General features: G+C 38.7%; 1 protein-coding gene across 1 annotated transcript in view; it reads right to left on the bottom strand.

Annotated features, from left to right (window-relative positions):
* The window catches only part of VCAN (versican), a 119,691-nt gene that overhangs the window by 48,125 nt on the left and 45,856 nt on the right, over positions 1-25,710 (bottom strand). Inside the window, exons 6-7 of the mRNA XM_056325484.1 lie at positions 24,997-25,290; positions 9,624-12,797 (exon numbers count right to left, since the gene is read on the bottom strand). Coding sequence (XP_056181459.1) covers positions 9,624-12,797; positions 24,997-25,290 — 3,468 coding nt within the window. The remainder of the gene's footprint in view (positions 1-9,623; positions 12,798-24,996; positions 25,291-25,710) is intronic.

The raw sequence follows: 25,710 nt of genomic DNA, 5'->3' as shown, positions 1-25,710 counted from the left end.
CGCAGTACACTCCTTAATGTGATAGGTCTGGGAAAAAAAAGGTTTGATCTCTTGTTAGTGTAGGAGCAATAAAGGTTGCTTTACATAGTAGGCATGTGCTCAATTTTACTTTATTGATCAAACTAATTTTTCCTAAAGAAGGAAATTTTTGTACCAAAAAAAAACCCCAGGAAATATTCTGATGTTCAAGCTCTAAGACAAATAGTAGTGTTTACATATGTGGCTGGGGTGGGGGGTGGGGGGTGTGGGGTGGAGAGAGAAGGGGGGGCGGGGTGTAAGGGGAGGAAGGAAGAAAGGAAGGAATAGAAAGAAGAGAAAAAGAAAGGGAGACAAGAGAAAGGAGAAAGAATGAGACAAAGAAAGAAAGAAAAAATGAAGAAAAGAAGGAAGCAAGGAAAAAGAAAGAAGGAAGGAAGGGAGAGAAGGAAGGAAGGGAGGGGGAAGGGAGGGAGGAAGGAAAAAAAAGAAGAAAAAGAAAGAGAAAGAAAGAAAGAAAGAAAGAAAGAGAGAAAGAAAGAAAGAAAGAAAGAAAGAAAGAAGAAAGAAAGAAAGAAAGAAAGAAAGAAAGAAAGAAAGAAAGAAAGAAAGAAAGAAAGAAAGAAAGAGAAGAAGGAGAAAGAAAAGAAAGAAAGAAAGAAGAAGAAAGAAAGAAAGAAAGAAAGAAAGAAAGAAGGAAAGAAAGAAGGAAAGAGAAATAAAGAAGGAAAGAAGTAAGAAGGAAAGAAGGAAAGAAGGAAAGAAGGAAGGAAGGAAGGAAAGAAAGAAAGAAAGAAAGAAAGAAAGAAAGAAAGAAGAAAGAAAGAAAGAAAGAAAGAAAGAAAGAAAGAAAGAATGAAAGAAAAGAAAGAAAGAATGAAAGAAAGAAAGAAAGAAAGAAAGAGAAAGAAAGAAAGAAAGAAAGAAAGAAAGAAGAAAGAAAGAAGAAAGAAGAAGAAAGAAAGAAAGAAAGAAAGAAAGAAAGAGAAAAGAAAGAAAGAAAGAAAAAAGAAAAGAGAAAGAAAGAAAAGAAGAAAGAAAGAAAAGAAAGAAAAAAGAAAGAAAGAAAGAAAAAAAAAGAAAGAAAGAAGAGAAGAAGAAAGAAAGGAAAGAAAGAATGAAAGAAAGAAAGAAAGAAGGAAGAAAAAGAAAGAAAGAATGAAAGAAAGAAAGAAAGAAGGAAAGAAAAAGAAAGAAAGAACGAAAGAGAGAAAGAAAGGAAGGAAGGAAGGAAGGAAGGAAAGGAAGGAAGGAAGGAAGGAAGGAAGGAAGGAAGGAAGGAAGGAAGGAAGGAAGGAAGGAAGGAAGGAAGGGAAGGAAAGAAAGCAGAACCCAAACATATTTTCAGGAGGATTCTCCCTATGCAAAATGGCTTTGTTCTGAATAACTCTGTTCAAAGAACTAAAGCTATGATGATGATTACCCCCACCTATCTACACCACAATTCTCTTTTTACAGCTATCTGGAGAAGTTTATGTATCTGTACTGCCATTTCTCATGATAATTTTCTGACATTTTATCCCCTACAATTTTCCAAGCATCTTTCAAGTACCTCATAAGCACACCTTTAATTTAATGTCTGCACGTGCCCACTGGTCATGCAGCCAGCACTCAAAATCACAGCTGATTAGATACATAGTTTGGCTGCAGTCCCTGCTCTTTTTGGAAGATATTTAGAGCTACTAATCAGTGTGGCAACATACACTTTTTTTCTCACAGAAAATATTTTTTTAAGCTCTAGTTTTCTTCATTGGAATATGACCAAAGCTTTGCTGGAATAGCCCATTGCGGGGCAAATCATGCTTGCCCTACACCTGGCTGCTTGTGCAAAATGACTTGAGTTACTACAGCAGCAGGAGTAGTAACTCAAGTTACTACAGTATCTTCATAATGTCTTTCTATTAAGACCTTTAGCCTTTAAGCCACTTACAGAAATACCTCTATTTAAATTTCCAGGATCACATCCTGCATTCACTCAGAGTTTCGCTGTATCCAATGAATTATTTCATGTAAAGTAAAATGGTTTAGATAATATTCTCTGAAAGAGGCAAAAAAGATTATATCCTCATTATAAGTACTAACATTTGTTACAATCTGGATACATTCAGAAAACTCTGGTACAGGAAAACACTTTCCTCCAAAAAAATTAATTCATACTGTGTTTGTATGTAAAAGACAGCCCATCTTTTCTGCAATAAGACTTAAGACTTCTAAAAGGATTCCTCTCCTTCAGAACATAAGTATGAAAAACTACTTTGTACCTATGAATAAAATTCCTTCATTTCTCTGATGAATAAACAAAGAGCTATATGAAAGCTAGAAGTGTGTAATCCCTATGTCTAGATCTGAGACGTTTCCTTGGAAACAATGCAAAAACAGCAGGGAATGTGTAGGCATCCTCTGAACAGTATTTAATGTGAGGGCACTGTTCCTTGTATCTATGGAAGTCTGTAAAGGAATGTGAAAAAAGAAAATTATTGTTCTATAATAAGTCTTCAGGAAGAGCCAGCAATAGTGGCCTAAAAACTACTTATTAATTCACAGTCTTAGCTTCTTGTGAAACTTTCTGAGTATCAAGTTTCAGCTCTGTTGGATATGAGGTTAGTTTATTCTTTTCCTTTGTTTGGAGGAAGGAGCAGCCTACAAAAAGTTTGAATTTGCTACAATTACTTGTTTATTAGGGCTTGTTTTCATACAGGGCATCATTGCTCTTGCATTTTAAATATGATTTACATTTGATGATGTCCAACCTATTTGAAAAGCCCTCCACAGCACCAGTAACAACATGAGTATTCTAATACAGAAAAATTCCAACTGGTTTAATTAAAACAGCAAGGCTACCAGTTTGGGTTAAATATGTGACACAGACTCATTCTGAAGAAAAAATCACCTAATTATTGAGTGAACCAGAAGCTGTAAATGTTATGAAGACACTCTGATATCTACCATCTCCACATCCCCATAATAATTCTGCTCTCAATCACCTCATTGGAATTACTATGGTGTAATTACACTGGGGAAGATGATATCAGAATCTGGCCATGTTACTTAGCATTTAACACTTCAGTTACTCTAGACAAAACACGAACTTGGCTGTCTCTATGCCAGGTTTTACAAATAACACAGAGAATTTGGTCATTCAGGGCATGAAAATTACTTCGGTAGCTATTGAACATTGACAAACCTGTTTCATTTGGAAATGTGTTTCAAAACCACTAGGTGGTTTTCTTTTCTAGCTGAACACACAAGCCCAGGGCTCAAAACAAAACACTACCAGGAAAGGACTGTATTACTAATTCAAACACTGAAATAAGACCACGTTCATTGACTGCAGCGCATTCAGGCAGCAGGGAATGTGATCTTTCTCCAGGGTTGATGAGGAGCAGCAGCTGCCGTAGTCCTCATGTCAGCTGGAACATTACAGCTAATAAGGAGACAAGCCTGCCCTCCTTTAAATAAATAGGAGATTTTTCATTTAATAAGATAGGAAGTTGGTTCAGCCCACGTGAGGCCACTTTTACTATTGCTTCAACGTCCCAACAGAAATGAATTCAGGTCAGTGTAGTTGCAAAATACAAATAAACCGTGGCCACAGAATACCGTGTCCAAATGCATACAGGTTGAAATGTACTTGCAAATTAAAAGGTACTTTGCTTACCACAATGTTTAGGTAAATTGGGAACTCTTCTCTTGAATGTATGCAATCAAGGATTAAGCATTTGTTAAGAAAGCTGAACAGGTTGCACAGGCAGGGAAGTCCTATTCTTGCACATCACTTGGGTGTTATCAGTCACTGCATAACGTAGCAGAATGCAGTGAATGCAAGACAGCATCTTTCCTTTACACTAAACTTTGATTTGAAATAGGTCCTATGAATAAACAGTAGGTTTCAGTAGCATGTACTTCTAATTTAAGGAAAAACAAATGGTGATTTTCTCACATAAAAAAGAAAGTCTCCACACCTTCAGCAGAAGTCTCTCTAAACAATTATTAATACAGGTAATTTTTGAAAGGTACACCAAAAATTGCACGTAGCATATGTGTGTATACTACAAAGAGCAGTGTCCAGACACATATTTGCCAGTAGGCATAAATGAAATAACTTAAAAGAGAACAATGTGGGTACAGGTGCAGGCAAATAGAAGCCTACATGCTACATGCTTTTAAGCTGGTTCTGTTGCAATTGAGGTGCTGCCTGGAAATGGTGTTGTGAGGCATGCAGCTCCTGTCCCTCCACACCATCATCTGGTCTGGTCATAGCACCATCCTGACACCCACAGACTCCGGAGCCAGCATCTTTCCTCCCAGCATGCTCCCAGAGCATTTCCACTCTCCCCCACACACATTCCCCTCAGAAGCTAGAAAAATGAAGGCTGAAAAGGGACATGGTTATTCTCTATAACTGAACAGAGAAATAAAAGTATCAAGGGATAAGTGTCAGAAAGAAAAAAGACCTATTCAAGCTAAAGACAATGCTGGCAAGAATAAACATGGGTATAAACTGGCCAAGAAGCAATTCCAGCTAGATATTAGAATCAGACTTAAAGAGAGCCATGACGATCTGGGACAGCCCTCCAAGAAGGAGCTGAGAAAACAACAGGATTAAATGAATTTTAAGACAAAGCCTAAGACAGACCTGAAAAGACTCTATTCTGCCTTCTTTGTTAAGGTTTATGACTATGACTCATTACCATTCTACATTTCATTCAAATTTCACATCCCCTCTTACACTGCTAAGACAGAAATATGCATGTCAGAGAATTACATGTTGGAACACAAAGGTTTGTAACCTCTTTCCATAAAATTCCACATCTACAAAGCGCAAGTTCCTACAGTTTTGTTCTGTTCAAAGCTGGAGGGGACAAGCAACCAGACAGAGCTGGTGTGAGTCCCAGGGTCCAATAAGCACTTTGAAACATATTCACTAAGTAAAGACTTTCAAATGTCTCCAAAAAATGCAGGTGTGCAAATTACTCCTGATACAGACAAGAGTTATGTTTCCAGCATCCCCTCAACCACTGTTAAACAACACCCCCACAAGCATTTTTCAGCTCATGAAAGCTTTATGAGCTGAAAGCTCCTTCAGGTTTGGGGGTTTTTTTCAGCTGCTAATCCATTACCTTCCAGCAACAGCATCACCCCTCACGCTACAACACATAGGAGCTATGAGAACACAAAAGGGCACGAGGTGTTACGTTTTGCATCTCTGCAGTGAAAGACAAACTACTCTGTCCTATCTGATGCAGCGGAAAGCTGCTAATGTGGTAACACATCACAGTGCAGGGCTATTTTGCTTTCTCACTTCCACAACACAGTCACTAGCCCAAAGGAACAGCCTGTTGTTCCACTCAAGTGAATGAAGTTCCAGGCTCCTTCCATTGTGATACATGTGCCTGGTCCTTTTTGTAGCATAAAAAGGGACGTTTCCCCATGCACAAATATATTTTCCTTATTAACTGGGACACCTGCTCTAGATCTGCCCATGTGCCATAGGCTGTCAGAAAAACCGTTTCTTACATCCCTCATTAAGTTGTGCACCTGCCTCACACTTGCTCACAGGAAAAGTATATGGATTGTTTGTACAATACATTTTCTCAATGAAAACTGCTGTATTCTTATACAAATAAGCAGCTTAATCCATTCAGTGGTATGTTCTTTCTTGCCAGCATTAGAGTGCATTTTCCAGAATTTAAGCTAATGCGTTTGACCTTCCACCAGGCCCCCAAATTACTTGTTTCCATGGGTAATTTTTTTTATCTAAAAGTAACCGAAACTTTCTTTATGGAAGTTTTAATCGATCGCAAGCATGCATTTTAAAAACTAAGAGTATAACTATTTACCTCTTGAATGGCACATGGAAAGAAGTCCTCTAGGACAATCTCTTTCTGGTCTAATAAATATAAGGTTTTATTGTGTTTAGAAGAATAAAAACATTTAATATCAAGTTTCAGTTATGTATTGTACTACTTAATGTTAAGGGGTGGGTTGTGGGGGTGGTGTCTAAGACAGCCTAAGACCCTTGCCACTATATTTAATTGAATTTAACCCAGGGAACATTCAACATCTTTCAAGTGCAGCTTGAGTCTACAACAATAATGAAGAATAATATCTTCCACATTCTATGTATCCATAACACATTCCATACATCGACAGCACATTCCAGTCACAGGCTTCAAAGCACTTCAGCAAAGTTGGTGCCTGTTTAGCAAGGGTTTGAGACTGAGAAGAAAAGCGCGAGAAACCCTTCCTGCTTCTCCCTCTACCAGTGCATGGCCACAGGTGAACTCACCAGAGATAGAGCAGCAACAGGCTGCCCTTGCCACACTTCACCGGGAGGCAGGACACCCACCGATCACAAAGGGACGCCTGCGCCGCAAGGGATACGCTCTCTCCTCCTTGCTGGGAACTGCTAAAAATGTCTCCGTCTCTCAAAACTCCATTCACTTGGCATGACCCTTCCCTTCAACATGGAGCATAAGGTATTGCTCACAACAACAAAGCCTAATAGCACCTCCATGGAGCACTTAAATATTATTATGCCTACACTACAGATGGAGCTGCAGAGAGTAATATTCAGCGTGTTAGTATAATAGCAAGTTTTTACTGTAATTAAGTGATACGGCTGATAGGAAACAAAACATGGTACCATATTTCTGCTGAGGCCTGCTTGACTATTAAACTGTTGCTTCTGGCAAAAGCTGAATAACAAAGAGGTGAAGAAAGATGGAAAAAATTAATATCATCAATATTTCCAACACTTGTGTATACACAAGAAGGAAAATATTATATTCATTTATACACAATACCGCTTGCACAGCCAACCTCTCAGTATTATTCCCATTTGAAACAGCTAGTATTTGAAGGGCTTTGGTAAGCAAGTTGTCATTTCTTAGAAGGCTCTTTTGGAGGCTTGACTTGAAAATCACACTGGCCTTTGCTTGTAACTCTCCCTGATTATTTTATTTAAGAGTGTTAAGCTATATTATCTTGAAAACAAGTTAAAGTAAAGAAGCAAAACCTTTATTTTATCAGAGAGATGTAGTGATGACAACTGTCTTTCTTTTTCCCATTTAGCTGAGAGCAAGAAGTGAAAGGTACAGTTTATGTAGTGGATCATTATGACTGTGGATCAGTTTTCAAAGAGTGATAGAATAAGAAGTTGAACAATGTCCTAGTGAAAGGCTTATGTTACTAAAATTTGACAAATTCATTCCTCTTCAGCACCTCCTATGTACATTTTCTTCAGTACAAAGAAAAGTTTATGGATTGAGGAACAATGGAGTGAAACTTGGGCTTGACAGGATTTTTCAGATGCAGTCTTTCATTTCTGGAGAAAGGAGAGGAAACACTAATTCAAATCCTCAGACAGAATAAATCTTTGGCAGCTCTGACTTAATTTGTGGTAAGTAGGTATAGGGTGCCTTTTCTTTGTGGATAGCTAAATGGAAGAATTTCCACTGCCATACACTGAAAACAGAAAAATAAACTCCTTTTTGACCTTGCACCAGATAAATGATAAATCCCTTTATGTTTAAAGAGAATACAGATGCTGCCATATAGAAAATGTCATAATATTTCAAGAAAAAGATCTTTTTTTTCCATGCTGACAGACTAAATCATTCCTAAAGGCAATTTTATGGATGTATAGCTTTAACTCTGCTTATAAACACCCACACACATATGCACATACATACCTAGAAAATGCATGCATAGCTTTAGAAAGCCTGTGAAGGTACATAAGGAAAATACTGAAGAAAGTCTGTCCTGAGGACCTGATCACCCAAGTGAAAGCACGAGTAGCTATGAGGAGCAGTTATGCATTTATCCACTGTCCTTTAGATAACACATTTTGAACTAATTCCTAATTTAATGCATCACATACCCACACCATTCGAAAAACTATAAAATAAGGCTCTCCTTGATGTATATGCAGATAAATCCTGCATTGTATATCCTGTGCACTATCTGAAAAACCACCAAGTTTCCACATCCTTCCAGACCATCCTACTTCTTTCCATCCACCTGGAATGTACAGCTGCCCAATACAATCCCCTCTGTCATATATAATAAACTGTAGTATAACTCAGCAAAGTAACAGGGAAAATGAGTTCACTACTACACAGTCCAACTATTAATCATTAAGCCAAAGTAACTGAATTTCCACAGGTACAAAACTATTTAATATGTGGCTTAACTTTAGTCTTCAGAAATTACCTTTCTGTTGGGACTTACCGGACTCGTCTCATTTAATTGAGACTTCCAAGACACTGGCAACATCTAAAGCTTCATACAAAACAATGATAATATACCACAGAAACAAAAGTAGTGTTTAACTGTTAAAATAGCAGAACTATTATTTTCTGAAATAGAAGGTTAAGCTACCACTGATATGACTTGTCCTGTATATATGAAGTAGAATAATAAGCATGAAGTGAATAAATATACAAAATACACTGTATGAAAAGTCTAATAGTGGCATGGCATGTCTCAAGGAAACTACTTCTGCCTTTTGATTTTTGAATGAAATTCTATCAATCACCTACTTGATGAAACCAACAAAAAGACTTCCAGAAATTATGCGTTCTGTTGGATGAGTTCTTTAAAGACATGGATGTTATGGAAAAGAACCAATGAGAAAACAGTTTCTTATATAAACATTCAAAAGCATTACATATAGTTAAAGTGTATAAGTCATAAAATGAATTTTTACTATGTTCTTTCAAAAACAAAAACCAAACCCCTATAAAATAACTAAACAGAATGCAACATTTAACCTAATAGATGTTTTGAGCTTTATCCTTATTGTCAGTTCTACATTCCATTTTAAAAAATAAGGTTTTACCAAAACATTGTAAATAATAGTTGGTTCACAGGCTTCTTTAATGCAAAATTGCATAGGCTTCAGCTATTGCATTATGGAGACACATTTGTTATAAAACTCAAGAGTACATTGCTACTTTAGGAATTTGTGTTCTGGATACCCATGGAACTGAAGCTACATACACATGTACAGGGCCATCAGCTAAAAAAAGTAATGAAACTAAAAATTATGTCAATTTGCATCACAGATTCTGTGAAACAAATTTTTGAAAGTGTTATGATATGCTACAAAAATGTGCAAAAACCCTTCCCCCAAATCACAGGACATCCAATTGTGGATGCAGTAGAGTGCCTTAACCTTTTTTAGCTGGCTACACTGTACATGGCATTGTTAATTGCTACAGACTAATGGAATGTTAAAATAACCTAGTGCTTCATTTAGGACTAGTAATGCATGGAATGGAAGCTGTGAAATTAAAACGCTTGTTTCACAGATAGCTGAAGTTAAATCAGTGACTTGACAATGTTAAATAAGAAAACTGTACTATAGCCATCATGACTTTTAAGAGGAAATATAACAGTTTCATATTCATTCTTACATAGAAATTAATCTCACCCCAAACCGTATATATAACACATCTCTGAGTTTTTTAAATGGATAGAAAAACAGACCTACCAATATTTAGTAAGTTGCTGTCTAGATAAAACTTGTGTTTTGCGTTCTTCAGTGATCCGAGAAACATCTCCAGTATATGCTAAAGTACACCTGTTCGTTATGATAAATTGTCCATTCTGATGGACTGCATGTCTAAAAGGCAAAATCTTACCTGTATCATTGCCTGTGATTTGAATAACATATAATCTTATGTCATTTCCACTATCAGGGTGTGAAGTAGAAGGAGACACCTCTTGAGGTTGCAAAGCCTCTGTGGCCTCCTTCACTTTCGGTGGTGCAGTAGGTCGTGCAACTGCAGTAGCAGTGGATGCTGTGAAATATTCCTTATCGATTTCTGGTTCTAACATCTTTCCTGTCAGATCATCATCAGTAGTGGCTTTACTGGGAGAAATAGATTCATCAATTATGATGATGTCATTGCTTGTTACCTCCTCTTCTTCCTCAGGAATGATACGCGGTGACTTTTGAGCAACAAAAGGTTTGGATGCTGATGTAGGCTGAATTTTGTCTATAGCACTAATGGAAGGTGTAGTTACATCGCTGAGAATTATTGCCTTATCTGTTGTATTAGCTAAAAATGTAGCTGGTTTTATTTCTTCAGGTTCTTCTGATATTCCTGAACCTTCCAGAGTTTGGCTTGGAGAAGCTCCCAAAGTCAGATGAGTAATGCTTTCCACAGTAGAACGACCTGTTGGCTTCATATGGGGAGGCAACACAGATTCCCAGCTCCCGACATCACTGTCTTCTTCCCTGGAGGGCATTCCTCTGCTTTCGTGTGCTTTTGCTTGGGTACCCACTGTGACAGGCATCCCTTCAGTGACCTTTTCTTGATCAGTAGCAGTTTCGGCTTTCAGAGTCACTGTGAGGTGCAAGGTCCTGGTGCTAGTTTCATCAGGTTCCAGAACTCTTCCATAATCTGTGAACTTCACTGCAGGCACTGATACTTCTGTTGCTGGATATGTCTCATCATAAGCTGAACCTGTCTCATCCTGTTTTTCTTGAACAGCTGTCTGAGATGCTTCAGATCCTGGTGCTGTCTTTTGTTCATCTGTTTGGACAGATGTCACAGGTAAGGTAGAGTCTGTGGCAGTACCTGGTTCCTTATCTTGCTCTTTTGTGGAGAGTTCCTCTGGGAAGACCTTACTATCTTTCCCAGTTGTTTCTGTTGCTTCCGTATGAAAGATACCATCAAAATCAGTCTGATCAGTAACTGGCATATCTCTAGTGACCTCACTCTCTACAGTAACTGGAACTAGAGAAGCATCATGTTTTTTCTGTGGAACTGAAGTATCTACCTCTGTTACATCTGTAAATACAATAGATTCCTTTGTCCCTCCAAAGCTAGCTGATGGTGTTCCTTTTCTGTCTTGAAGTGTTGCCACTGACTGATCCTCAGCTGATGTCGCAGTGCGTGTCTGGCCTTCCTCTGCCACTGTGTATTTTGAGACCTCCATTTCAGCAGACACTTTTTCAGCAGGCGTTGTTACCGATGTCTCAGCAGCCTCTCTTTGTTCGGCCTCTGGAGTTGGAATGGACACTTGCAAAACATACCCTGATGTTTCATCTCCTTCGTGTTCTGTTACCTCCATGATTGTGGGCATAATAGTAACACTTGAGGAGCTAAAAGACTTTATTGTTGCACTACTTTCATCCACTGATATTTTGGATACTGTGGTCATTTCCAGATCCAAAGAGCTGCCTGGGTGGGAGACACCTGTAGTATCTTTACTCTCATTAAAATCAGCTGATACAGCTCCCTCATCACTTTTCATTTCCACTGGCTTCATGCTTGTCTCAGTTTCATCTGTAACTGCTGAAATCAGAGCTTCTGGATGCTTTGTATATTCTGTAATTTGCCCTGGAGATGCAGGCTCCATTCCAGAGATACCATCTTCTGTATCTAACTCATGTACTCCCTCAGTACGAGATGACTCTTCTGTCATATACCCCTGACCTTCATCTGTTGGCAGCGACATGCCAGAAGCCAGAGGAGTCTGTGTGAACTTCTCACTTGCAGAGCAACCCTCAGATTCTGCTGTAACACAAGTAGGAATGACAGTTGTGGCATGAGAGATCTTAATATCCATTGTTCTTGTTTCTGGCTCCTTTGTTTTCTCCTGCTCCTCTAAAATGGCTGATTCTTCTGTTTGCTGAGATGAGTGGATAGCGGATGTGGTGCCTTCTCCAAAGTTTTGGAGGGAAACAGTACTTCCTGAGAGAGTGATGGCCTCAGATCCTGTTTGATTAACAGTCGATACAGAAAAGGATACAGGTATTCCAGATGACACGGTAGGCTGCACATCTCTCAGGTCCTCTCTGATTCCTTGAGCTGATGCCTCATTATCAAACACCATCACAGAACTAAATTTAACATATGGAGTTGACTTATCTGCTGTAGAAAACTGTCCAGTGGTTACTGCACGCTCATCTACGAGTGTCTCTGATGCAGCAGGCACATCTGATTCTGGGGTGCTACCAGTAGCCATGCCAGAAACTCTATCAGGCATAATGGTGTACATGCTCTCTGTGCCCTCCCCCTCTGTAGTAAGATCATACTGATCAGTTAACAAAGCTTTAGGGATTACAACAGTTGTAAGTTTCTTGTCAGATTTTGCCTCCATTGACTTTTTTGTGGGTTCTTTTGTTGAGTGGGCACCAAGATACTCTTTTGTTAGTGAAACTGAAGTCCCTGTCCTGGGAAACTCTCTCCAGGAAGTTGGTAACAAGCTATCTGTAGCTGCCATCACAGGACCCACTTCTATTTGTTCAGTCTGATTATCAGCATCATGTTTTTGTGTATCTCCTGTTTCAGTATCTTCCCACAAACCAGTGGAACTCTTAGCTACAGCTGTGCTATCCTGAAAAATTATAGAGGTCAAGAAAGCGTCCTCAATGCTTTCAGACCTACCTTGTTCCTCGGGCAACTCTGCTTCAGAGTAAGTGTGCTCCAGTTCCAATGCTGCAGATGTGCTCTCTGTTAACCTAGGTGAAACATCGTATTCAGTCCTTCCCAGCGTATCGTAAGTGCTTATTTCACCATCTGTGACAGTCTGAGGTAGAAGGGTGGTTAACTTAATGTTCTCCATAAGCACCTCCATTTCCCTTTTTTCCTCAGCCACATCAGTAGTCATTTCTTTATCTTCTTCAGTTTCTATGGTTGTTTCCTCCAAAGCAGGGACCTCTGTTTTGGTGACAGCCACTTCAGTAATCGGAGTCTCAAAAACAGGAGGTTTAAGAGTAACTCGAGCAGATGATGATTTCACACTGTCGGTTTTCAGAGATGTGATCAGCTTAACAGTTGTAGGCTCTGATGTGATTTTTTTAGCTTAAAAAGGAAAAAAAAAAAAGAAGTTAGTGTATCGTTCAGTCAGAACACAAATGTTACTTTAGTTCAGTTTGAATGTTCACAACAAAAACTAGATGCTACACTGAGAAAAAAGCATAAAGGTCAAAGGCTTTAGGTAGCTGTTCAGCATACAACAGAGCCTTGAATGACATGAAATAACACATTATAAAGCTGCAGAACATCTAATTTAAAGTCAGATGAAATGACAAGAGCAGCAGTATTCTTCATATTCATTGTTTATATAATTACCCCTAGAAGTACTCATACGAGTACCAATCATACAACTAAGTACCTATCAGGGAATATAAAAGTTTATTTCATGATGACATGAATGAGTGTTACTGCAAACCTGTGGGTTTTCTTCAAAGCTTACTGTAGCATACAACTCAAATATATAAAGGGAGTGAAATAACATTTTCATTTATTTTCAGCACATAATTACAAATTGCAAAAAGGAACCTTCGCTGGTATGAGAGCATGCTTAAGCAACAGGAACGAACATGCCATCAGAAAGTACTGTTTTACAATGCCACAGGAGCTGCTGCCCTGCATTTAAATTATACAGAGATAAATTTATTGTGGGGAAAGGTGAAAACAGAAAACCATAAGATCATAAACTTAATACTATAATGATGTTGATCTTTGGAAGACATTTCAAAGATGTACATCTGAAACTCCTCCAGACACAAAAGTGTTTCTATGGGAGTGTTGAACATGAAAAGGCAGCGTTGAATCTTCTGAATGATGGGAAGAATAAGGGGATAGCTATCCCAGATTCATAAAAGACACAAAGACAGACCTGTCCAGTGAACCAAATTGTGATGTTTTAGAGCATCTTGCTGCCATATGCCTTGTCCACTACTTCTGCCCCAGATTTCCATCCTGTCTGAGAAGCAAATGTGTGCTGACAGCCATGACACTGTAAAGTCTAGTATCTGATTTTAAACTCCTGAAAAATGTGAGTTTGTGCTCAGAAAACAAGATTTACTCGGGAAAATCCTATAGGAACACCTTCCCTTCTTCCAGTTCTTGCAGCTCAGTAACCTTCAGAAGGGAAATGGGAGCAGACAGGTGGAAGATGTGGATGTCTTAAATCAGCGCTGTTAATTGCAAAGTGACTGAGAGTCAAAAGCCTTATATGGATGCAAGTAAAGAGCAAAATATGGTCCTTTAAATCACACTAAGCATATGAAGAATGCATTAAACAGGCTGTGTATATAAGGACTAACTGCTTACCAGACAGACACAACTACATGTATAGCTTCTTGCCAAAGAAACTATGCATGTGCTCAACTTCATACAGCAGTCTATTACCCTAACATGCAGGAAAACAGTTGCAGTATTTTACAGGAAGATACTGAAACTAAAGGTTCATTATTATAGCTGTGAATTAATAAAAGAGATCCATGAAATTTTACTTAATGTAAGGTATGAATACCAGTTATCAGGGGGAAATGTGAGTTCTGAAACCGGAGTTGTATTGCCTTGCATATGGGGATGGAGACATTCTAGATGATGGCGCAGCCTCTGATTGACTTGGGACTTGCAGGAGCTAATAGTATGAGCAAAGAAGATGAAGGAAATAAGTGAAAAATTTAGAAAGACTCAACTTAGTCACATATTTGTGCAAAGACAGTTTATACTCAAGCATACGCAGTATGTAAGCACAAATCAGTTCTTTTCACACACCCATGTCTAATTAGGTGCCCCTTTGATATTTGCAGATATGAATTCCACATGTGTAAGTTAGGGTCACACAAATATTTGTTTAGTTTCACACACCAAGCTTTGAAAACGTCACCTTTGCAAAAGACCTATTTGATTTAACCTGAAGTAGACAGACTTGCCAGATGATGGCTGCTTAGGATTTCTAGAAGAACGGGTAGATTTACAGAGTAGAGAAATGAGGAAAAAGTTCTGGTATTTCAGCTTCCTTGAATGAGAAGTGAAAGTGAAAAGGAAATTGTGAGAGTAAGAAAATATGACGTCGCTATGTTTAGAAGCGGTGGTGTTCTTTGCCAGCAGAAAAAGGAATGGATTCTTTTCCCTACCATATGTTAAATCTTTTTGTGGTTTTACAAAGAAGACTTCTTACATACTCTTTCTTTTTTGTAGGTTAAAACATTCAGTTGAGCAAGAAGGAGTAAAGTTCTTGAAATCCCACTAAGCACAGCCTTAATGCAAGTGATTTTTGTGTTTTGAGGTTCTACAAACTAAAGTGGATGTGTATTGCCCTTTTCAATGCCTAGGTGATTCATGGGTGAGATGGTGTTCACACAATGAATCAACAAATTCTTGTAATTTTTTTCCCTCTTTGCTTGCATGAGGGTGGTTTAAACCACAGTTTTGCTTCACAGCTAGGGAGTAAAGGGTGCACACAAGTTAACACTGTCCTGAGTGGTAGTTGTTAAATTTCTATCAAAGAATACACCAATTCACCTTAACAGCTCTTCCTTATAGCAAAATGGAAAGGACGCAGCATAGTCTGATATTGTTCCTTCCAACCATGGGATGAGTTTCCTTAATGCAGATTGAATCTGTTTTGTAGCCAACATCAGATACTCATTCAGATCTTAATTACCAGATTTTAAGTGACTATCAAGATCACTGTTTGAAAGAATATGAAAATGTAATACCCTCTAGCAAAGTTAGACAAAAAATGAGGGCATGAGAATAGAGTCTAATATGTGGAGGAAAAAAAGGAAACTTTATCTCATCACTGCTGGGAAAACTTACTCACAACCATTTATGTAGCTTCCCATTTTCCAAGAAATGTCTGGAAGTCCCAAAAGTTCACATTTTTATGCCTGAGATGCAGTTATTTATTGTTCATGGCTCATTATCTCCTAATTACTTGATAAATTAGGTACATATTTATGAAGTAAGCCTGAAAAAACACCACACGTATTTGATTCACTTACGTTAATAAGTGACTCAATAAATATTACATTCATATACTGGTATAAGAAAAGAACATATTTTTTAAGAGTTTATCAATAAACAGCCAGATTTTCTCCTGTGGAAACTGACATGTGGTTACTAGAGTGCAAAGAACAGTTCTGGTTAAAATCAACTACAGGGCCTCTAAAACTGCTTTGTCACAAATACAAGATTTTTCATCTAGATCATTCAAGTTTGCAAACTTATTTGACTGGATCAAATGCAAACTTATTTGACTGGATCAAATGCAAACTTATTTGACTGGATCAAAAAAAGATGCTTCTTCAAGGAGAAATCTGTCAATGTTTTTTTTTTTTTTTCCTGGGGAAAAAAACAAACAAACAAACAAACCAAAAAAAAAAAAAAAAAAAAAAAAAAAAAAAAAGAAAAACCAACCAAAGAGAAGGTTGCTTCTTTAATAGACTGAACATCAGTTTGAACTGTCGTCCACTCCACCCAGATGTTTTGCATTACTGTACTCTTTGCATCATGCATGCAATATGCTATCTCCTTTGTCCTTCTGATTCAAGACATGAGGCAGATTTTCCTAATAAAATTCATGAACTTATTAGCAGCAAGAAAGCAAATTATCTCACCAACAGCTGCTCATATCAAAGACTATCTTGACATTTTTTAATCTATCCCTTTTATACTGAACAACCTGCATGAAGTTGATTTTGGATGGAGTATATGACTTTAAAGAGATACTGTATTTTTTTCTCTCTCTATTTATTTTATGCTTTCACTGTGCAGCATTCCCCCCCGCCCCCCGCCCGCCTTCTCTCTCACCACTGTTTAAATAAGGATTCAGAATAATGGAGGAATATTAAAACAATATATTTTCAAGGAAATCACACTACACAACTTTAGACATGGTTTAACTTTGTGATGACCAAATAAAGATTTTAATATCTTCTGTGATATTTAATAATAATTTCAGGATATCTGGGTATGCTTTGTGGAGGAGAAAATTATTATTTTTAAGATTATATATATTAAATACATAATAATTTTTATATATGCATTTTCAGCATAACCAGTTCCAGAAAATTTTTAACCATGTGTCTAATTTGAACCATTTGAGCAGTTTCTCTGCACTCGGAAATATGGTTTGTGTGTTTACATTGAAGTATGTACTTTAGAACCTGGAACAACACAGACCCTACAGATAGAAAAAGAAATCGGTTTGAGTCACTGCCAACTGCCAAAACAACAAAAAAATATTTTAAGTTAGAACAAAACTTGGAAATAGTGAATTATTTCTGTGAATAACAGCCAAAATAAATTATTTTAAAATATAAGTAATGTTGAGACAGTCAAGATTAATGGTTTGACATCTTCCAGCACGTTTAGAGCATGATGCCTATGCAGAGAAGTTGCTTTACTCAATTTTTACGTACTTTTGTATGTTAATTTGTTTGCTGCTCTGTTAAGTTTGTTCTGTCTGTCCTTTCCGTGCTACCAACTGTGGCAGAGGACAGTCTGGAATGTTCCTCTGACTCTGAGAGTTATGCCAGCTGGAGTTTAAATTACTTCCAAACTGGACAAGTCTAAGAGTGAGAACAGACTAAAAAAAATAAAAATTCGTGCTCTGGGTTACAAACTGAGCCAGAAACCTCTCCTTATGACACTGACTCAGTACCTGTTCATTCACTCATTTCAGGAAGCAGAAAGGTGGATAGGGGATGTGGAGTTTTGTTCATTACTTATGAGACATGTGGTAGCATAAGGATGATTCAAAATCTGATACTGCAGCTATAAGAGTTTCTCTATAACTCCTACTGTATACTCCAACTTACCCAGTGTTTTGACATCAAAACATGAGCCAAGTGAAATGAAAAATAATTTTTAAAATCTAAATGCAGCATTTATTCCCACTTACAAAATATGTACAAGATTAGAGAAAATTAATGGGATTCTTGTAAAAAGAAATTTAAAAACTATTAGTCTATCTTATTCGTAAGATAAAACTTAAAAACGTAACAAAAGGTCATGCATCCTCTTCACACCACTGCCCAAGGTTCTTTTCTTCCAGCTAAAAAACCAGCAAAGGCAACAGCTCTATCAGCTCCATGAACACAAACACTCTTAAGTAAAACCACTTGCTATTTCCTAACTTCGGAAGCCAGACAGTTAGAGGGGGAAAGATACATTATTTCCTGGTTACCCCACATATAAACATAGTATTGTGAAAAAATTATAACCTGTCAATCTATGCACAAAAGAACAATAACAAAAAGCATTTATCTTTCCACATTATTTATACTAAAACTGCCAAAGAGGACAAAAAATCAGTGAGTCTCTTTAGTCAGCACTTCCTAATGAAATCTGTATCCCAGCACCAAATAAAAACAGTAATCTTTCATTTCTGACCACAAAGAAACAGTATAAGAACAAGGATAACCAAGACTGTCACTCAGATTAGGAACTAACAGCAAAATTGTTGCTGCTTTGCTCTCATCATCTAATGGGAAAGCAGACAGATTACCTGCATGTCCCATTACTGGTACCCAGTTCCCACAGCAGTAAGCAAAGGTAATAAAGAGCAAAACCAATTTATCTGTCCTGGACACCTAAAGGGACAGATCTTTTGCTTCTTCACCTTGTTGCTCCTAATCCTGTCCTTGTTACCTGACCCTTACAGTGATCTGAGGGAATGAAAGGCAAATTACTTCAACTGTGTCGTCTTTTCTTTCCTCTTTCCCTCTGTTCACAACGTTTGCACTTAGCGACTATTCTTAAGGAACACAGATTTGAATCACTCAGATTAATGCACGTTCACCTGCCCTGGCAAAGAAGCGTCTCCCCCTGAAGCTCTACCTCCTGAGGCTCCAAGCAGTTGCTCCACACATATCACTTAGATTAATAAATCAGGTTCTCTCTGTTATGCAGCATTTAAAAAGACAAGCTGCACCCAACCACCACCACCTCCTCCTTCTCAGGGTGAGGTACTAGTGAGGTCTATGGCACAGGATTGTCTGAAACAGATCGAGATCTTGCCATTTTCAGCATGGTCTGACTGACTTCTCAAAAACTCCTTCACCATATGACTGAAGCAGAGCCGGGTAAGAAACGTGTTGCTGTTAGTGTGCACGGCCTCTGTAATGTTTGCCTGTTGCTATAAACCCAGCAGAGAGCTTCAGGGATTTATTCCTCCTATACCTGGTCCAAGATATTACTGGAGATCTCCACAGCTATGTAAGCCTTGCTAAACTGCATATCTGAAAGAAGTACAGAGATCTACCTTCTTAGCAAAATAATAAAAGTTAAAGAATTGTTATATGGTGGTGGCTGCTTTGGTAAGGCGGCTCAAGCCCTTTGCATAGCTTCACCTTCACCGAGGAGAAAGGAAGCATAAGCAGAACCAACAGCCCTGTATACATTGTGGTCAGTGCCGTGACCTTGAGATGTTTGCCTGCCGAAGGCATTTTATCTGTGTTGATACTGGACTGCGAAATGGTGGAGGGCACTAGCTTTATCATGTTCGGCAGACTATTGTGTTTCATCTAAGATAAGCTTTTTTTTGTTCTTTTTTTTTTTCACATTGACGATTTTGTTCTCTGGGGGTCACCACGCCCTATGTCTTCAGTATTCTGTGGTCATTCCCAAACTGATCAAAAATCCACAGATCTCCCATAGTAAAGTTCCTGACCTCAGCCTGGAAATAATTCCCTCATCCAGGAAATAGCTGGAACATGTAGCTACCGACAGTTGCTGTGGAGAAGGACAGCACTGCCTAGTTATTCAAAGTTTTCCAATGTAAGTCACATGCAGCAAAAGGGAAGACAACATTTCTTCCACCAGCTTTTGAATTCTGCCTAAAAATCTTATCCAGTCTGCTGGTGGACAAGTGGAGTGCAGCTGACATTTTCTGAGCCTTAGCCTGCAATCACAGTGGCTCATGCTATGGAATCACACAAAGAAGAGACTTTCTTCTCTTTCCCTGCCCTGAAGTTCTCCATAGATGAGCACTGCTTGCAATTCACCTTGCATTACCAAACACTTCTGTCCTAGCGAAACACTCTTACTTGAACTGACAAAAACCAGAGGGTTTTGTTTGGAGAGGTCTTGGGCTAGGCAGTGGAGAAGTTTGCAGAGAGACAATTATTGTCCACTCTCATCATACAAAGGTCTGTCCTGCTACATGCTATGAAGGCTGCTGCTTTCTACGTTTCTTCTATAAAAGTGCGCTCCAATTTTGAGCTTTAGACAGATGAAGCATTGAATAAAGAGTCCCTCGGTCAGCAGCAGTGGTTGACTTGGGTACATTCTTGATGTGGCTGTATTGAAACAATTAAAACAACATGGACCTCATTCATGACAACAGTTTTGTCTCAGAATTGGAAATTTCCAATCTCCAGCTAAAACGAAATCATAATGCCAAACCAAAGTGGCATAACCAAAGAGAAATAACAAAGGTGCATGAAACAAAGTCAAAATGAAAGAGCAAATCTGAAATAAAACGGTCAAATCCAGAGCAAAATTGTCAACACATGTTTTGAGTCAAGCAAAACATGTTTTGCTGAAAGATTTGCCAAAATCAACACAGATCTATGAACGAATTCAGGTTTAATAAATCAGTGTTTTTCAGCAAAAAGCAGATTTATGTTTAAAAGATTCAACCACCTCTGTGTATGAAGTTCACCAAGTTCAGTTTTGCTGCAGGTATGTAAGACAGATCCTGTATACTAGTGAGTTTGACTAGTGAGTTTCTGGAGTGCGGTTACACCAACTACAGATGCTGTGGTTTAAATGCCCCATCCAAAGCCATGATTCCCACAGACTTCAGCAAATTAGATCTGGCAAGACCAGGGGGCTGTAGGATGGAATTAAATAAATACCCTATAGCCCTTTGCAACAACTAACTATTAAATAGGTACCCATTAAAAACGATATTTTTTTTCCGGATTGGGTATTTTCCGGATACAATGTTTTATTCTCTTAGAAATAAATGTAAATGTTCAGCATCAGTTGTTCTGCCCTTTTTTTTTTTCTTTTTTTTTTTAATTGCACATATGTTAATCTAAGTCCTATATGTTAACACTTGAAAAACTTTTTCCTCTGATGATGGTCTTCAAGGAGCTTCAAGTACTTAATCACGTGTCTAACATGAAACTTCCATAAGCTCCATCATATACATAATTAGGTACCTTTCAGAAAAAAAAAAACACAACTAAAAAGTCTGGTGAAAGCCTTGGAGGGATGAGATGAAACACATGGATAATGTTTCAGAAATTCAGAGCCATGTGGTTTCTGTAGAGTGAAAACCACTTGTGATCAAAGTGAAGAAAGTTTTTTATCTTTTTTTTTTTTTAACAAGATTTTTAGATTCTAAATCATGTATTATTAGTCTGGGCCACTTTTATTTTCACAAAGTCAACGAACTTTGTACAATGTAATTTTGTAACCAAAACACTGCTGAAGTTAAAATCCTGAACTTAACTGTACTGTTAGATGTTGTCCAGGTTGGCTCTTTTATTGAAACTAGTGCATATAATTTTCAGGTTGAATTTACTGCTTTGGTTACTGTTTTTCATGCATTTTAATGAATAAGATTCCTTTTAAAAGTAAGTAAAATACAGACTGAGCTTCCTTTTAACTGCAATTTAAAATTAATATTTTGAGATTTTCCACCAAAGAAACTTTAAAGAAACACTAAAAAATCACAGGATAAGAGTGAAGACTCTAAGCAGGGCTGAAGAAAGAGATATCCTCTTTGTCTTTGAAATGACTAAAACAGATGCCTGTTTTGCCACAAATCTATTGCTTCAGACATCAGACTCATCCTTTCTGTGGCTTGGAGGCATTTGTTTTGGTGGCTTTACTCAGGGAGTATAGTATTACTCAGCATAAGTAGAAGTGGCAGATGCGGGTCCTTCATCACTGCCATTTCACTTCAGACTAAATGTGCAACATGTGGCCGTTACCCTCAGAGCTGAGTCAACGGGAACTTCCCTAGCAGTCACACAGGAGGCAGAGGGAACTTTATGGGGATGCTGTAAAAAACCTGAGATCATTCCACGAACTTCTGTGCTGCGGACCTTCGATGCCGGTTCTACCTGGATAGCTGGCTTGTGTTCTCACAGACACTCTGTATTTTCCCTTTAGCTGACCAAGATCTCATGAACACATGTAACAACATCCCTTTTTTTCTTCTTTTTCAGCAGCAGGCATTTTTTGCTGCTGTGACTGGGTATTTGGGTGAGGAGGGAAACATAGCAATGTAATGTGAGACACATAATGAGCACAGTAAGAGCTATAAGCACTGGACTGGAGTTACATGGAAGGAGTTAAGGTCTTGGGGAGGACAGTTTTTTGTCTGGCATGGTGGGAATTGCTGCGTAAAAGCTTCATATTGGGCTAAAAGCTGTCAGAGCTTGGGGCTAGCGGACTTCATGTGATAGACTACTGCACTGAAATTTTGAAGTAGACATAATGGGAAGTTCTGGAAGAAACTTCCAGGCAAAAGATTATTTGAAACAAGGACTTAAATTCAAGCCTCCTGTTATGCTGTAAAGACATTTTTTTTCTTTCTCTCCAGGAGAGAGTGACTCACTCTACAGCCAGTGCTTCAGGCAGCTGCTTGAGATGTGAAAGACCAAGATGTTAGGCAGCGAGTCTCATTACTCACCACTTGCATAAATCTTTTAGCAAAAGCAATAAAGAATTACAGCTGGTTCCTCTGAGATCCCAAGCACCTTCTGAGAGAGGGAGAGAGCTTTCAGTAACTTCTGAAATACGTGGTAAACAGGTACCCTGAAAGAGGGTACACGGTTCAGCATTACACTCCTTCATTTCCCTACACAAAATCAGATGTATCTGGCAAAGCCTGAGTCATCTAGCTAGCAGCATTTAACTACTTCTGATGTAATGTTGATTGCAATTAAAATTGCTAGAGAGCAGCCCACTGTCTACCAAAATGTGTTTGTTCTGTTTAGTCTTCTTTTTTCCTTGCAGAAGCATTGATAGTCAGACTGTCTACCTCCTGGGTTGCAAACATGAAATAATTATTCTCCATGTATCAAGGGCAAGAATTTGCAGAAAAAGCAGTTATACAATAGGCAACAACCCAATACTTATCAAGGATGTTTTTAGAATGAATGGTACGTCACTAGGATTTGTCAACCAAAACTTCCAGAAAGAACATTGAAAAGGCACATGTTGTTCGAAAGGGGTGAAATTCATACAAACAAACAGAAAGCTGGAATTTCTTCTGACTAAAGGCAAGATTACAGGCAAAATGTCCAGCCCCTACTTTGGTCTTTTAGGGGGACTAATGAATTTCATCCCCATTAAAGTCAATTTTACCCACGACACCTAAACCCAATCGTAAAACAATTTAGGTGAGGAAAAGAAGGAGTGATATGAAAAAACACTCCTCTACAGATTAGAGCACACACTCCTGAACTTAACTAGTCCTTATTCCTGTATGCAGATCCCTTGAAGTCCATTAGGACTACTTCCATGTGCAAAGTTTTGGAACTTCTTACCCACAAGCAGTAAAGGAAAAAAAATATCCTGTTCTAAAATATGGGGAAGAAGAGTGTCTGAGAACAGCTAGACTGTAATATTACACCAGATGTTGGTATTTGTTCTCAAGCAGTAAGGTTTGCTCATAAATAAGTCTTCAATGCCTGAGTTGGAAAGATCTGCAGCTGCAGTTAGTTCATCATTCACAAAAATGGGGACAGTACAGGCTGAACATTTCAAACAGTTCTGACTTACAGCCACAGGACTACATCCAAACCCCCTAGATATTCATAGTTAAAGGCCAAGTACTGAACTTTTAACTCAACGCAAGTAGCCTTTACACATTCATGTCAATGGTACTACCTGCAACCACAGGAACTTCCTTGAAAAGAGAGGCCTGCAGGAAAACCATTGAGCGGTCCAACCTACTTTGCTGCTAAGAAGGCTGCACATCTCAGGGAAGCAGGATATTCAGCTGGGAAGAAGTACTCATCGCTTAGAGGTGACGCACCTTCCAACAGTATCAGTGTCCTCTTGCACCAAGAATGCTCCTGCACTGGAGGGAATCTTAAAGGACAGAAGTAAGGTGATGGGATCCTCTCTTAACATACACAGATAGCTGTCTGTGGTATTTGAAAGGGCTACACAGAAAGTGATATGTTGCACATCATGAGACACATGGATGGGTTTTTGGAGGTGTAGGGAAAGGGTAAGTAGTCATCACTAATGACAGAGAGAAATGTTGGAAGGATGTTCTGGAGGAGGCCAGGCAGATGAGGCCAGGACTTCCATGGTGTTGGTCTACGAAGCACTGCCAGTTCCAGGAAGGAGTGGGAGACAGGCAGGGATCTGGAACTGATGCACAAGTGAGATGATATAGGGAAGAGAAACCCATGTCCACTGGAAGTTGGTGAACCTTTTGGGACAAAAGGAACTTATGCAAGGATAGGCTGCACTGTAGTAATAGCAGAGGCAGGCTGTTGGCACTGAAGATGGAAGAGATCACAGAGGAATATTTAACTCCAAAGCCAGAGGAAAGCTGACAGGTGGGGAGGAGATCTGGTTTAGATTAACGTACTCTACCAAGTGAATGTGGCAAATGCTTTATGAGCCTCTGAAAATACCAGGAGGGAAACAAGGAGCAGTAAGAAAGGCAATTTAGACCATCCACAGTACTAGCCGACTGGCACACGAAATACTGAGTAAGTGAAAGGAGAATTTCCAATTGCTTCAGAAGCCTAAAAAATATGATGGGACAAAATGCCCAGAATCCAGAGATAGACCCCAAACTACTTGTGTCTCAGAGACCTGAAAAAGGCCAAGCTTGTATCCAGTCAGTATACAGCCTCTCACTGCCATCGCTGGAGGCAGAATACCAAGCTAAATGACAAGTCATTCACCTGGATCAGTAGGACATTTCTTCTGTTCATATGTTCATTGATATGACACAAAGATAACAGGGTGCACTCAGGCACCAAAATTTGTAGCATCCACAGATTCATGGTGACTGTAGGTACACTGTGTGTAAAAGCACTACTCAGTCTGAAATCTTACCTTGAAGCTTTGCCTATCTTTATCTGCCAGTATTACTTTAAGACACTTGTTCTAGTTTGGCTTTTCTCTCTTTTTTGTAAAGCCATAGTGATCAACTATTTTGTAAAAAATCATGCATGCCACAAGAACTGAAACAAAAACACATATTAAAGAACACATTTTTCAGGTTTAACTTCATAAGTGTGCTGAAAATAATAACTAAAAAAAAGCTTACGTTCATAGCAGTAGGCATCAAACTTGCTATCTGGGTAAGGAAAGCCTGTTTGGTTCTCATAGCGATACAGGGTTCTCACCCCAAGTAAACCTCCACCACACTGGGGCCTTGCCACTGAGGCTGGGTAACGAACACTGCCATCCGCCAGCCAGCCATAGTCACACTGGTCAAAGCCATTCCTCCAGGCAACATACAGGTTCCCAACAGAAGCAAGAACACCATCTCTTTTCCGACACAGCTCTTTGGCTTCCTCAAAGGTGAGCTTCTCGGGGACTGAGACATGAACCACTTCATCTAGAGGAAGAAAACAAAGATTACAAAGACTGAGTATCACATTCCACCAAGTCAGCTTAGTAAAACAAAGATTACAAAGACTGAGTATCACATTCCACCAAGTCAGCTTAGTTCCCTTCTTCCAGTCAGTGTCGTACAAAGTTGGGGATATTTTCCAAAATTTGTTTGAATACTTTTTTTTTTGCATAAAAATAATCAGATAGTTGGAAAATCAAACATCCCAGATCTGAATATGAAAATGAACCTACCACAAAGCATGAGCATTTGTATGCAAACTTTATGCCATGATGTACACTGTGGTTGGAGATTGAGTTCCTCCCTTGAAGTCTTGAAGCTTCTCTGTGACCTCTGTTGGGACTAGACTTTCCAACTAAACTGCACTAATTAAATCCAGTGCAACAGAATTTACTTTCTCAGTAA

The sequence above is a fragment of the Falco biarmicus genome, chromosome Z (genome assembly GCF_023638135.1).
Source record: "Falco biarmicus isolate bFalBia1 chromosome Z, bFalBia1.pri, whole genome shotgun sequence".
In the NCBI taxonomy this organism is placed as follows: Eukaryota; Metazoa; Chordata; class Aves; order Falconiformes; family Falconidae; genus Falco; species Falco biarmicus.
The sequence above is the reverse complement of the archived record's forward strand: the minus strand, read 5'-3'. Positions and strand labels throughout refer to the sequence as shown.